The 12,338-nt window shown below is 38.7% G+C and overlaps 1 protein-coding gene across 1 annotated transcript; it reads right to left on the bottom strand.

Annotated features, from left to right (window-relative positions):
• Nucleotides 1-2,452: 2,452 nt before the first annotated feature.
• LOC100649336 (putative mediator of RNA polymerase II transcription subunit 26) lies at nucleotides 2,453-11,364 on the bottom strand. The gene is made up of 4 exons (XM_020864521.2): nucleotides 11,154-11,364; nucleotides 10,636-10,709; nucleotides 7,099-8,889; nucleotides 2,453-6,531 (listed from the first exon to the last, which is right to left on the bottom strand). The coding sequence occupies exons 1-4, from the start codon at nucleotides 11,197-11,199 to the stop codon at nucleotides 4,336-4,338; spliced, it is 4,107 nt and encodes a 1,368-aa protein (XP_020720180.2). The 5' UTR covers nucleotides 11,200-11,364; the 3' UTR covers nucleotides 2,453-4,335.
• Between the last annotated feature and the right edge of the window lie 974 nt (nucleotides 11,365-12,338).

Below are 12,338 nucleotides of genomic sequence, written 5' to 3'. Positions count from 1 at the left end.
ACTAGAATTATGCTAATGTAGATGAGGTATTCGTTACGAAGATATGAAAATATAATGGAATTATAAACAGCTTCTGAATTCTACCGATTGTATATAAATTAGTTGAAATAAAATGTCGAGTATGGCTTTACAAAGCCGAATGTTGCTCACAATTTTTGGATGAAAGAATAAAATATTTCAGTTGAACAATGACTCATTATTTAGCCACAATGTGAGTTCAATATATTTTAATCGATTTACTGTACGTCTATACTTTCTCAATTAACCCTTTAACAAAGATAGGGTACATCCTGAAAAATATAAATTACCTTTTTAATACTATTATGTTATAGGCAATTGAAAACATGGGCCGTGACATGTTTGTTACATATTTTAACCCATTGTTCTCTACTGGCGTCACCACCATAACGTTAACAATGCGTCCATTATTATTTGGTCGCATTTTTACACCCAAAAGACGAAGAAAAATGAAGATCGTGAAAAAATTTTTTTATTTCTTCATTCCTAAATTGTACTTTACTGTGGATTCTATTTAAAAGATCTTTATAACGAGAAGGATAAAAATCGAAATTGCTAAATTGTCGAAAGACCAACATCCTTTACGATAGCATCGCATCGCGTAACAGGAATATTTTACATCGTGTAAAATATTCAATTGCAGACGCATAAATTTTTGCTCTAGACTCGATTAAAGTCGAAGTTAGACGACCAGATTCGCGAATCTCAGGTTTGCTTTTCCGTTTGATAGTCGTTTCTACTTCCCCTTGCGAACTTCTGGCAGCAATTTGTTGCTGCGATCTATACGCGTAGATACATCGATCCCACCCCCTCCCCCCATTGAACGTTCTGTCGTCGTGTATAGAGAACTGTACTCGCGCGTGAATACTTATCGATGTGCATATACATATACCGGAAGTTTAGCTGCAACGTCCACTTCTGGCTCGCGCGAATCCTTGCGCGGGCAGTGTGTAAATACTTTGGTATGCGTGTGCCTAATTTGTCTGATAGTTTGATACATTGTTATCTATAATATACATATATACATATATATATGTGTGTACATATAAATATATAAATATATATATCGTATATACGTATATGGAATACTGTACAAGGGTACCTTGGATGACTGAACAAATTAGGAAGAAACGAAATAAAGAAAAAAAAAAGAAAAAAAAACTAATTGTCAATTACGAAAATGGGAGTTTTACACGGACAACTAATTAACGAAATTAATCGAACGACGTCGACTAGTGTATCTCGCGTTGCGCGCGTAATCGATGTGTAATGTACGGCCTGTGCATAATTCTAAATTAGGTACAATCAAAGTAATCTTCGTAGGCCTATACACCTATTATATATATATACACACACACGTAATACGTTATTAATGAATATTCGTATGTAATCAGTGCGGACTATGTAAGGAAATAATAATTCGATTAACGCGTTCCTCTTCGTGGCGAAGAGACGCTTATTAGAATAAAGATACATATGTATGTTGTATGCACGTAGCCGGGTAAAGTACTATTTTGTCTTCGTCAGAGTGTGATAGAAAATTGATGTGATGGGCGACCGTGCTGTGCTTCGTGTGATCCCCTACCCCCTCACCCCCACACTTTAAAAGGTGTCCTCATTTACTTAATTACATAGCGAAAGGGAGCTTTTACTCAAACTAGTATTTTACTCGACCGTCAATGGCTGCTCATGTAACCGATTGAAACGGACTGATATATTCATAAATGTATCATTAAACGGATTTGTGAATGGAATCTGGAACATTAATGCCGTGTTATCTGGATACGTTTCGACTTGTGACCTAACACGTTGCATTCCCTCGCTCGACGACGTAAACGTATAATGTAAATAACGAGATATTTTATGTACTCTATATTTATTGTATATATATATAATATATTTACAGTGTACACATGGAGTTGCTTAATTAATATATAAATAACACGATACACCGACCTTATTCGTTATTTCACTGTTCCGCGTAGAAACGGACACATCGACGTTGTTTGCCGCGATTTTTATTACGACGCAGAAGAGGATAATTTTTTGAAGGCAGATCGAAGTAAGTGGAAAATACACGGCAGGAAATATCATTTTCTTGAATCTATTGTTTAAGGGAGAAACGAATTGAATGGTACCGTACGAAGCATGGAATTCCACTTATTGACGAAAGAGGATCGTTAAATTCTTCTTTGGTCCATTTCTTTTTTTCACACGAACAATGTTCTATTGTATTGGTAGAATTTCTCTATCCTCTTTTACATCTCTGTATATTGATCCTACTACGTTATTTTCCATTTACCTCGATACCGAAAATTACATCCTCCTCTGGAGTATTATACGTATAATATAATTTAATATAATTTCATGTATCTATTAATATTAACATTGTTATCAACATTAAGGACGGTCCAATGCTATTTTCAGCAGCGTCAATGTATCCATAACGTAACATGTACGGCGTTAAATAACATTCAGCGTCGAGCATCGAATTAACTTGGAACAAGGATAAATGTTCTAAGTTACTTATATTTACAGAAACATCCCGTTAGCATCCGTTATTTTATCATCTTACTTAAGTAACAATATTATATCGCACGCCATCGTTAAAAATAAAGGATGCTTCAGCGCGATAATCGAACGAGATTCAATGGTCACGTGGCGCGTGTGATTTTAAATAAATAATTTATACATCTAGATTAGGGTGAGGATAATTTTAATTAAACCTAATCGAGTGCACGTGCATTTGGTATGTTTTTTCCACGAAGTTATTAATCCGATGGTAAAACGAATGTTCATCACAGGATATCTAATAAAATTGATCTAACGATATTCCTATGCATATTGTACGTATTGCATTCCCACAAATTTGTCCAACTTATTTCACTCCTAGAACGATCGTTATTTTCATTCAGAATCAAACAAATCAATCTAGTAATATTTATATGAATATTCTATATATTGCATTCTTTAGAATTTTTCTTTTTTAGTTTCTTTTTTTCTACATCCGCAGAAGAATCGTTATTTTCACGTAGAATTAAATAAACATATTTCATTCATTGCAATTTCCCCAATTTTTCTCCATTTTTCTCATCCGAAAGAAGGATTTTTATTTTTTAAGATTTAATAACATTTCTATAAATGTTCCTTGTATTTTCCATTTTCCCAATTTCTTTTACACAACCCAAGAAATGATGTATCCGTTTCATCAGGATACAAATTGATCTAACAATATTTCTATGCATGTTTGACGTATTATATCGTTTAACATTTTTTTCAATTTTTTCGTTCAAACAAGAGCCGTTGTTTCTACTAGTAGTAAACCAGGGATTCTTTAATTAATGAATTTCACACTTTTGGTATTTTAATTCAATTATTTACACGATAATATGAACGGTGCTAATTCACGGACAAAGTGAAAGAGTGAAGGGGAAAGCATATTGAAGAAGAATAAAAATTCCATATTTTTTCATTCGAACAATTTTTTCATTTGGAAAGTAAAGGAGATCGTGGACATGATGTCTCTGCGAAAATTAATTCTTTCTCGTAAAATAAATTACATAGATCGAAAGTATAAAATAAAGAAAGAAGAAGAGGAGATGGTAGAAATATAAACGAGAAAAATATCAAGAAAGTCCTTGAAATTCATTCTTGGAAGATACAATTCAGCAATGTAAAGTAACTGAGAAATATTCTGAAACAAATATTATATTAATACATCGTTGACTTTTAATAGGCCAATAAAGAGAGAGAGAGAGAGAAAAAGTCCAAACTTTATGTCTCATGATAAACCACATATCTTTTATAGAATTTCCATCGAGAAATTTGAATAAGAATAATATTGAAACCTCTAATTGGTCAGTGTGAGTTTATAAAAATGTGAGTCGAGTAATGTTATGCTGAATAACGAATCTCTGTCGAGGAAATGAAATTCATTAACTACAAACATGCTAATTTTTTTAGATACACCTTGGATCTATATAAAAGTTTTTTACGAAAAGAATAAATCTAGAAATCTAGAAAGTCTAAATGAGTGACTTTCATCTTTTCTTCTACTTAATATACCATTCTTTCCTTAAATAAATTAATCTCACCATCACCTTCCTTAAATAAAGAAAACACCATTCAATCGCCTTTTAACTCAAATTAATACCTCGATTAATTTCCACAAAGAAATGTTACGTCCACGATCACGTATTGTAGACTGTAAAACACTCGAAGTTCCTCTAAAAATGGTACTCTAAAGAGCTACCATCATCGACCTTCTCGATTACGAAAAAGATCTCTTGAAAGGATAAAAAGCTCTAAAGTGTTCACTTAGCTCTTCTTCGACAATTCCTGGAAGAAGGCCTCGATGGGGAGGGTCGGCTCGTCTGTGGGGATTTTGAAGTGCGAGGCGATGACTCTGCTTTCTGGGGACACGGCCTTGAACATTCCAGGTTTGTCATAAAGGGCAGAAGCAGAACTGGTCAGGTCCGCCACGCTTTGCGACGCTTTCGCAAACAATTCTTCCTCTTCCGATCGAACTTCGAACGTTGTCGTAGCTTCCGTGCTTTTATTGTCGTTTGGTATCGTGGTTTCCTCTGTCTTCGTCGTGAAATGTTGCTCGATGATACTAGTTTCCTTCAGTTGACTTTCGTCCACACTTTTGTCGGTACTGGTATGAACCGGTCCTACAGGATTCTCATTTTCAGGGTGAAAACTCGGTCCAGTTTCACTTTCTTCCGCTTCGTTCACCTCTTCGTCCACATTCGATCTCGTCGGAACGTTCGTGGGAGCTGATTCTTCCTTTTCAACGGGGATCTCGTTAGCGGCCACTTTGGTGGTGCCAGTGGTTGTGACCGACGAATAGAAACTGGTTTCTTCCGCGGCCATTTCAGTGGCTTCCGTTTCTTTTCTATCCGTGTACGCTACGGTTGAACTCTCCCTCTGCGCCGACAGTCTGCTTTTCATCACTGGTCGTCGTCGAACCGACGAAGAAAACACGTTCTCTGCTCTAGCTGTGCTTGGCTTCGACTGAGAATCGCTCTCGTAATGATTCTGGGATCTATTGGGGCTACTGGTGGTTCCTGAGATTCTGCTTCTGTATACGTTACCGCTGATGGGTCTTCTCTTTGGCACAAAACGGTTGGTTCTTTCGGTCGTCGAAGAAGCTGTATCTTCAGCCACCAACTCTTGATCCTTCACCACTGGAGGATTCGGCGAAGATGTCCTATAGTTTACCCTCGAGACGTACTTGTATCTCCCTGTCGTCTCCCTTGCTCCTTCTATGTTCTGTTGCTGACTTTGTTGACTCTTCAGACTAGAACCTCTTTGCTTCGTGTGTGACGCTGGTGTCGCAGACGGCTCCGTGCTCGAAATTTGAGCTAATCTGCTCTTGTAATCCATCCGGCTCTTGTAGTCCTTGATGCTAAAGCGCGGTCTGGTCGTGTTCCCGTACCTGATCGGCCGGATCTTGTGGGATCTGCTCGTAGAGGAGCTTAAGGGTGGCGTTGGCGTGCTCGATTGCACCGTGGATGTCGTCGTTGAGGCGATCGTGGTGACGCTGGGACTTGTGCTCGGGCTTGTACTTATACTTGCGCTGGTGGATAACACCGTCGCTCGATCGAAGTAATTACCCTCTGTTTTGATAAACAAATCCTCTAGGGGAATATTCGTGGCCACGTCTAAACCCTGTTGCGGTTTATAACTTTCGTTGTTTGGATCTTCTTCTGGTCTTGCCTTTGTCGGTTCGGTGTAATATTCTAGCGGTATGGTCTGCGTAGTATCTTCCACTGTCGCGAATTTTGGAGACGTATAATCGAATTGTTGATTGGGTTGATTGGTCACGAAACGAGTAGTGTATTCGTTATAGGGTTGAATGGATTCAGTTGGATTCTTGTACGTGTTTAGAGGAGTGTGAACGATCTCTGTGACGATCTCAGCTTCGAAGGGTTCGCCTGGGTTCACCCTGTTTCTATGACCAGGCCGTTTTCTGATATTAGCTTTCTTCTCGGCTACTGTATCTTCAAAAACAGACTGCGTAGGTTTGATTCGTTTTCGTTTTGTAGCGTCTACGTGATGTATCGCTTCTTCTTGTTTTTCGTACTTCAGGAAGTCCTCTGCAGATGGTACAGTGACAGGTTCAGAAGTAGTGGTCGTTGGTCTTCTTCGACGTATTGGAGAACCTGGTCTTCGAGTCCTGGGCTTCTGCGTGCTCACTGTCGCCAGTGTCACAGTTTCTGGCGTGGTTCTGATGGTCGTCTGTATAGGCACTTCCTCAACGTGCAACGTCACCGGAGCAGAAGTTTCTGGAACTTGGATTGGAGCTTCCGTAGGCGTTGGCTCGTACGACGTGGTACTCGGTTTTCGTCGCCTATAGTGTTCGCGCGATGGCTTGTGCGGTCTGTGAGGCCGTATATCAGTCTGTTGCTCTCGATAATTCACTTGCTCTTGCTGATTCTGCGAGTGATCTTGATACTGTTGGCCCTGGCCAGTGGGGCGCTCCGAGAACACGTAGTCGGGCTGGGTTACCTGCAATGGAATTTTAAAAGTTTGTTAAAAAATTTGGGAAACGTGGTTAAGACCTATGTGTAGCATTGATCTTGCGGTTAGTTAATTGTATTTGGCAAGAGTCTTGTTATTATTCGATTCAAATTCTATTCCATTAAATATATCATTTGAGATGTAGTATTTTAGAATCTTTTTTTCAATGCTCATTAATTAATCCTAAAAGTCCCTCTTCCCTGAATAAAGAACCATTCAAAAGATCATTAAATAACTTTTTAATACAAAAAACCCTACTTCCATCCCAAGCAAATTCCAAACAAAGAAAAACTCTAAACAAATGTCTAGTGGTTTTAGCACGAACTATACGAGAAACCGTATTTCGTAGTACAATAAAATTAATTCCGAAAGTTTCCTACGATATAAGAAACCTGCTTTATTGCGCATTTCCTCGAAGCTGTCCTTGTTCAAACAATACCCAACCTGTCCCCCAATCTCGTAAGTAAAGCCGTGGAGAATTAACTGTCGGTTTCCGGGAGTTCCGCAGTAGCCAAATATTTTATAAAGCACTCTTTCCACAGGAACAAATACTACCTGAGACTGTTGAACTTTTGGCTGCTCGCCAAGGCTGCTCTGCTCGGTAATCACCGCGGTCAGGTCTGTGGTAACCTTCGGGATCTCGTATCCTGCCAACTGGATCGCGTAAGGCGATTGTTCCTCCGTGACTTTCGCCAATTCCTGCGTCTGATTCCTCGCGGATTCCACAGCCAGCCTCGCCTCTTCCTCCTCCTTTTGCTGCTCCAACAGCTGCCTCAATTCCTCCTGCCTCTTCTTCAACTCCTCTTGCTGTTGCTTCTCGATCTCCAATTGCTGTTGCCTCTCCTGTTCAGCCAATCTTTGTCGATCTCTTTGCAGCAGTTGTTGTTGGATCAAATATTGTTGTTCGTTGAAATGTTTCAGTGAAATACTCTCTGGAGTCTCGTATTCCGTCTCTCCACTTTCTGGTCGAATATCGATCGGCAAAACAGAGGTCTGGAACTGTGGCTGCTGAGATTGAGGGCCGATGAACACTACCTTTGGTGCCTGTGGGATCTGGTTAGATACTATAGGCTCTTGGTTGAACTTTGACGGAGGATTTAATCGAGGTAGAACCTCATTTATGTCGGACGTCTGATACTTGTTCTTCGGAACTGGCCATGAAGAAGGTGGTGGAGTTAGATCCTGAGCTTCTGACACGTAGTAGGTATTACCAACACCCGCTGTCGGCAGCAGTTCACTTTGTATTCCGCTCTCTATTTGCTTACTCGTAGTACTTTGACTTGGTCTCTTGTAATCCTGTACAGCATCTCTGTTTTGTTGTTGGAATTTACTCGATTCTTGCGTACGAGGAGTAGTGGGTGCGGGAGTAGAAGATGAATACACATCAGGAGGAAGTAGGGTTTCGTAAGGCAACGAAGGTCTAAAGTTGAACGGATTGTAGACAGAAGGTGGAGTGATGTAACTAATTTCGTGGCTCTCGTGAACCAGGAATGCGGGATCTCTCTCGAACGACGTCTTGAAAGAATGAGAAGGATGGTTCACTTGGCTGAAAAAGTTCCCTGTACTAGCTGGGTTAATAACGTGATCGTTATGAGCCTGTCCAGGATACTTGTCGTGATTCTGTCTGTGATCGTATTCTGATAGTCGTTTATCCTTTCCAAAATCGTTGGCCGGCGCTGTACCAGGTGGTTGGAAATATGGCTTCGCGTTGTTGGACACCTTTAGAGATTCAAAGGGCTTCACCTGATACCTGGGTGGTTGCAGCAACTGAGGGACGTAAGGTTCAGCGTAATGTCTATTTTTCGTGGGTGCAGACGGTGACGACGGAGAATTCGTGGTGGAGGTGTATCCTTTAATAAAATACGTGGCAGCCTTTATTGGATCCGGAGGCTGATGCACTGGCGGGCCAAATTGTGGCTGTCGCAAGTACGTCGCGCTGTCTCGTAAAATGGGCTTCCGGTGTTGGTCCAGGTCGAAACGGTACGCGTCTTTCGGCGGAGGTATCAGAAACGTGTACTCCCGCGTCTCAGAAGCGACATGTTTATTAGGATGATTGTGGTTAGATTGAGCTTCGCCGCGTGCTTTCGCGGCAGCATGGCCGAGGACCGTAAAGCTGCCTAGTATACTGGGCGGATTGTAGTCGTGATAGGAAGATGGTTTACCCTTCCGTTGAGGTTTCAGTTTTTCAGAAGCCGCCATGTGTTCTTGAAGCTTGCCTAGAACTGGATGAAGAGGACCGTTCCGCTCGAGGTTGCTGGATGGGGACACGTTCGTTCCGATCGTCTCCTCGTAGCCGTTTGTCAACGGCCGCCAGCCGTTTGCAATCATCGATGATCGCGTTGGTGGCTGTGAAGTGAAGGTAGAGAGTAGTGTGTTGGATTTATTGGGTTTAATTAGCGGATGAAATGTAGCGAGGTTGTGAAGCGTTAAATGGAATGACAGAGCCTTTACGTGTTATCTGAATATCATTCGTGTAAATATCATAATTATTGGAAAATTTGAGAATAACTTTTTGTAAGAAATATCGAGAAACAAGAATAGGAAACGATTTCTTTCATTCTTATTATAACCCAAAATCTTTGGGTTTCTGTTAATGTCAATGATCACAACGTAGTTTAAAAACGATAATCACAGACTTTTGACACCCTATATAGTAGAATTTACGGATATTGGCTGTTCGAGGCTGAGATTAATTCCTCTCATGATTGACTGTTTTGGTCGTCGTGTTTCCAAACGTCTTATTCCGCTTAGTTATCTCAAGGGTGTAATTGAGATAAATTTTCTCCGTCACAATAGATCTTGTGGAAGTCAAGTAACTCCACGTGACTAGCGTTAAATCGCTACTTAGAAAGCAATTTTGATATGTCAATATCCATGAATTCTCTAATATAATTCTACTATAGTTCTTACAATCTTAATTGGCATTTTGATTGCCTATCTTTCAGGCCTTTATTAAATTGTTTATCAAATATTTGAAATGAATTAATTTAAACATCAAAATGATTTTACAATTTCGCTGTATCTCATTCGCCAATTGTATTGTACACGGCTCGATTTCAGTCTAATTATGTTTAGTTTCCATGAATATTTCGCGAAAATGTTTGTAATTTTTGATACAATAATTAGATGTTTTGTAAAAGCCATTGTAGTGTAATTTCATCTTAATCAAGTGTCCTGTGAATTGAAGTTCTGTTTTATAAATTGATTAATTGATGTATTGGTGTTTAAGTAAATTTAGTTGACGCTTCACGTTAGACATTCAAACACACTAATGACTAGACTTTGTCTTATAAACTGTTATAGTGATAAAACGTTGAGTCGACAAGAGAATAACATCAATTTTTAAAATATTCAGTACTCGACTTAATATTACAACGAAGGATTCTTTGTAACGATTTTTTGTATAAGCAAAGAATCGATTAAAGAAATTGGATAAATATTAGCTAAAAATTTACGTCATCTTTGCAGCCAACCAAGAGTCGTTTAGTGTACATAACTTGACTGTTATGGATCGTGTGCAGTGTGCATTAGATTAAAACAGTTTCGAAGTTAAACGTTTTAGGAGTTTCAACAAAAAGGGTCACTGTTTATATAACTCAGTTCTTGTACATGAAAAAGGAAAAGTTCTTCCCCTTGGATTATGTGCAGTCGAAAGATTGATGCCTTCTACTAATAGCTTGTAGACGTAAACATTTTATAGAAATTATAAATTATTGTTGATACTCTATATCTGATGAATAAAAAAATTACAATATCTAATATTACAAAGATTTTATTCAATTTACCAATAAAGCTTATTGATACTGTAAAATTTCATACGATGATCTTTACCTTTGAAGCAAAAGAGTTTTTATGAGACTCATCCTATTACTTACATTTCATAAAAAACCGATATTATTTCTCATCAACTCAATAGAAATGAAAAGTGTTTCAATAAAAAGGAGAAGAAATTCTTTTCCTATGTGTACTTTCTCTGTTTAAATAACATAATTTATTCGTTAACACTGGTAAAAATAAACAAATCGAGGCAACGATGCTCACGCACACGCAAGAACAATTAATTGCCGCAACTCGATTACGGTATCTACTTACGGGTTTGTTATCGGAACGGTCTATCGATACGGTGATTGCGCCGATGCAGGTAAAGAGGCCCATCGCGAGGACACCTGTGAGTATTTTGCATATCACGTAGATGGAGAAAATGTTAATTATATGATTAAAACATTTCACAAAGAAAGAACGTAAGTAACCAATTAATCCAAGAAGTAGATGCATTAAAGTAGAACAAAAAAGACAAAGAAAGGCTTTACGTTAGGCTTGGACAAATTCTATTCGAAATAAAGATAAAGAATAATAATGAAATAGTGAATTATAATATAAGTAGTTTGAAATGAACAATTATTTAACTTAATAACTAAATGAAATAATTCGAAGCGAGATCGTTTCAAGAAATCATTTTATTCGAATAAATTAATTCGAAATTATTTTCAAATAACATGTAGCCAAATCATAAACTCGTGTCTAATATCAAAATTAATTTCTACCCTAATCAGGTTATATTCCTTTTTTCGAATACGTTTTCGAAACGTGTCCAAGTTTGATCTACTTACAATTCAACGTTAGTGTCGACCGCATCGTGGCAGACCATGGGACCATTTACACGAGCGTTCTGCGAAAGAAAAAATAACGTTCGATCGTTAGGCAAATTCACGTCGTTCTCGCAAATTGCTCGATTACGAAAGTAGAGATCAAAGTATATCGGGTATAACGAGTATAGTTCTCGATTGTCGGAATACGAGGACAGGAAAAGTGTAGCGTGATGCAGAGAAAGGAAGTATAGAAAGCCGTTGTTGCATCTATCGCGGCTGTTTCCGCCGCTATTTTGTCATTTCTCTTTGAATCAAGGTAACAGTGAAACTCGCGAGAAGACGGAAGAATTTCACTGCACTTTTTTTTTACGGCCTGGTCGTAATATCCAGAAATTTCCACTTGATGCTGCACGAGCTTTCATCCTCGTGTGAACCCGGAAACGAACGAGTTTCCAACGATCGTCGATGATGAGGGCACTCGTTGTCTTGGGCGAGTTACTGGAACTTCTAGCGATTTCAGTTTCTTGGAAGTTTGAGATTCGAACGCATAAAATTCTTGTTTGAAGAATATTTTCTCTGACAGCTAGTTGAGTTTTCTGATTGTTTTGAGAAACGTGTGTTTCGAAATTCATGTCTGCGAAGTTGAAGCAACCGTTCGATCGCTCGATGCTCCTAATTTTGCGAAATGCGCGTTTAATGTAACGAGCTGTCATTCCTCCGTGAAATCGAACTTATTGAGCGATCATGTTGATCAACGAATGATCGACAAATTTTCGGTCACTGTATGCTCTCGAATATTTTGCAATTCTCTTGTCGTTGCTATTATCGATGGGCCAGGGACCATAGTCGAATGAAACTAGGCAGAACAATTGTAATTTCCAATTTCCACTTTTCCAATTTTCATTTGTGCATGTAATCGGAAATGAACGATCGTTGGTAATTAGCAGACTTATTGAAGAAAATTACCCAAGTTCTTTGCAGCTGATATCTCTTAGAAATTAATCGATGGAAGGAAATTGTAGGTCGGAGAATATTTCTTCTGATATTTTTCAATTTTCTGACTATTTTAATCCATGAACTAGAATTCACGTGTTTCTTGTCTGAGCAAAGTTAACCTCTAACCTTATAACGTCGAGCCATATTTCTAGCATGTTCCATTCCAATTCTAGAAAAGTGTTATATTTAGGGTAAAATTTAATTTAACTA

This window comes from Bombus terrestris, chromosome 9 (assembly GCF_910591885.1).
Source record: "Bombus terrestris chromosome 9, iyBomTerr1.2, whole genome shotgun sequence".
Taxonomy (NCBI): domain Eukaryota; kingdom Metazoa; phylum Arthropoda; class Insecta; order Hymenoptera; family Apidae; genus Bombus; species Bombus terrestris.
The sequence above is the reverse complement of the archived record's forward strand: the minus strand, read 5'-3'. Positions and strand labels throughout refer to the sequence as shown.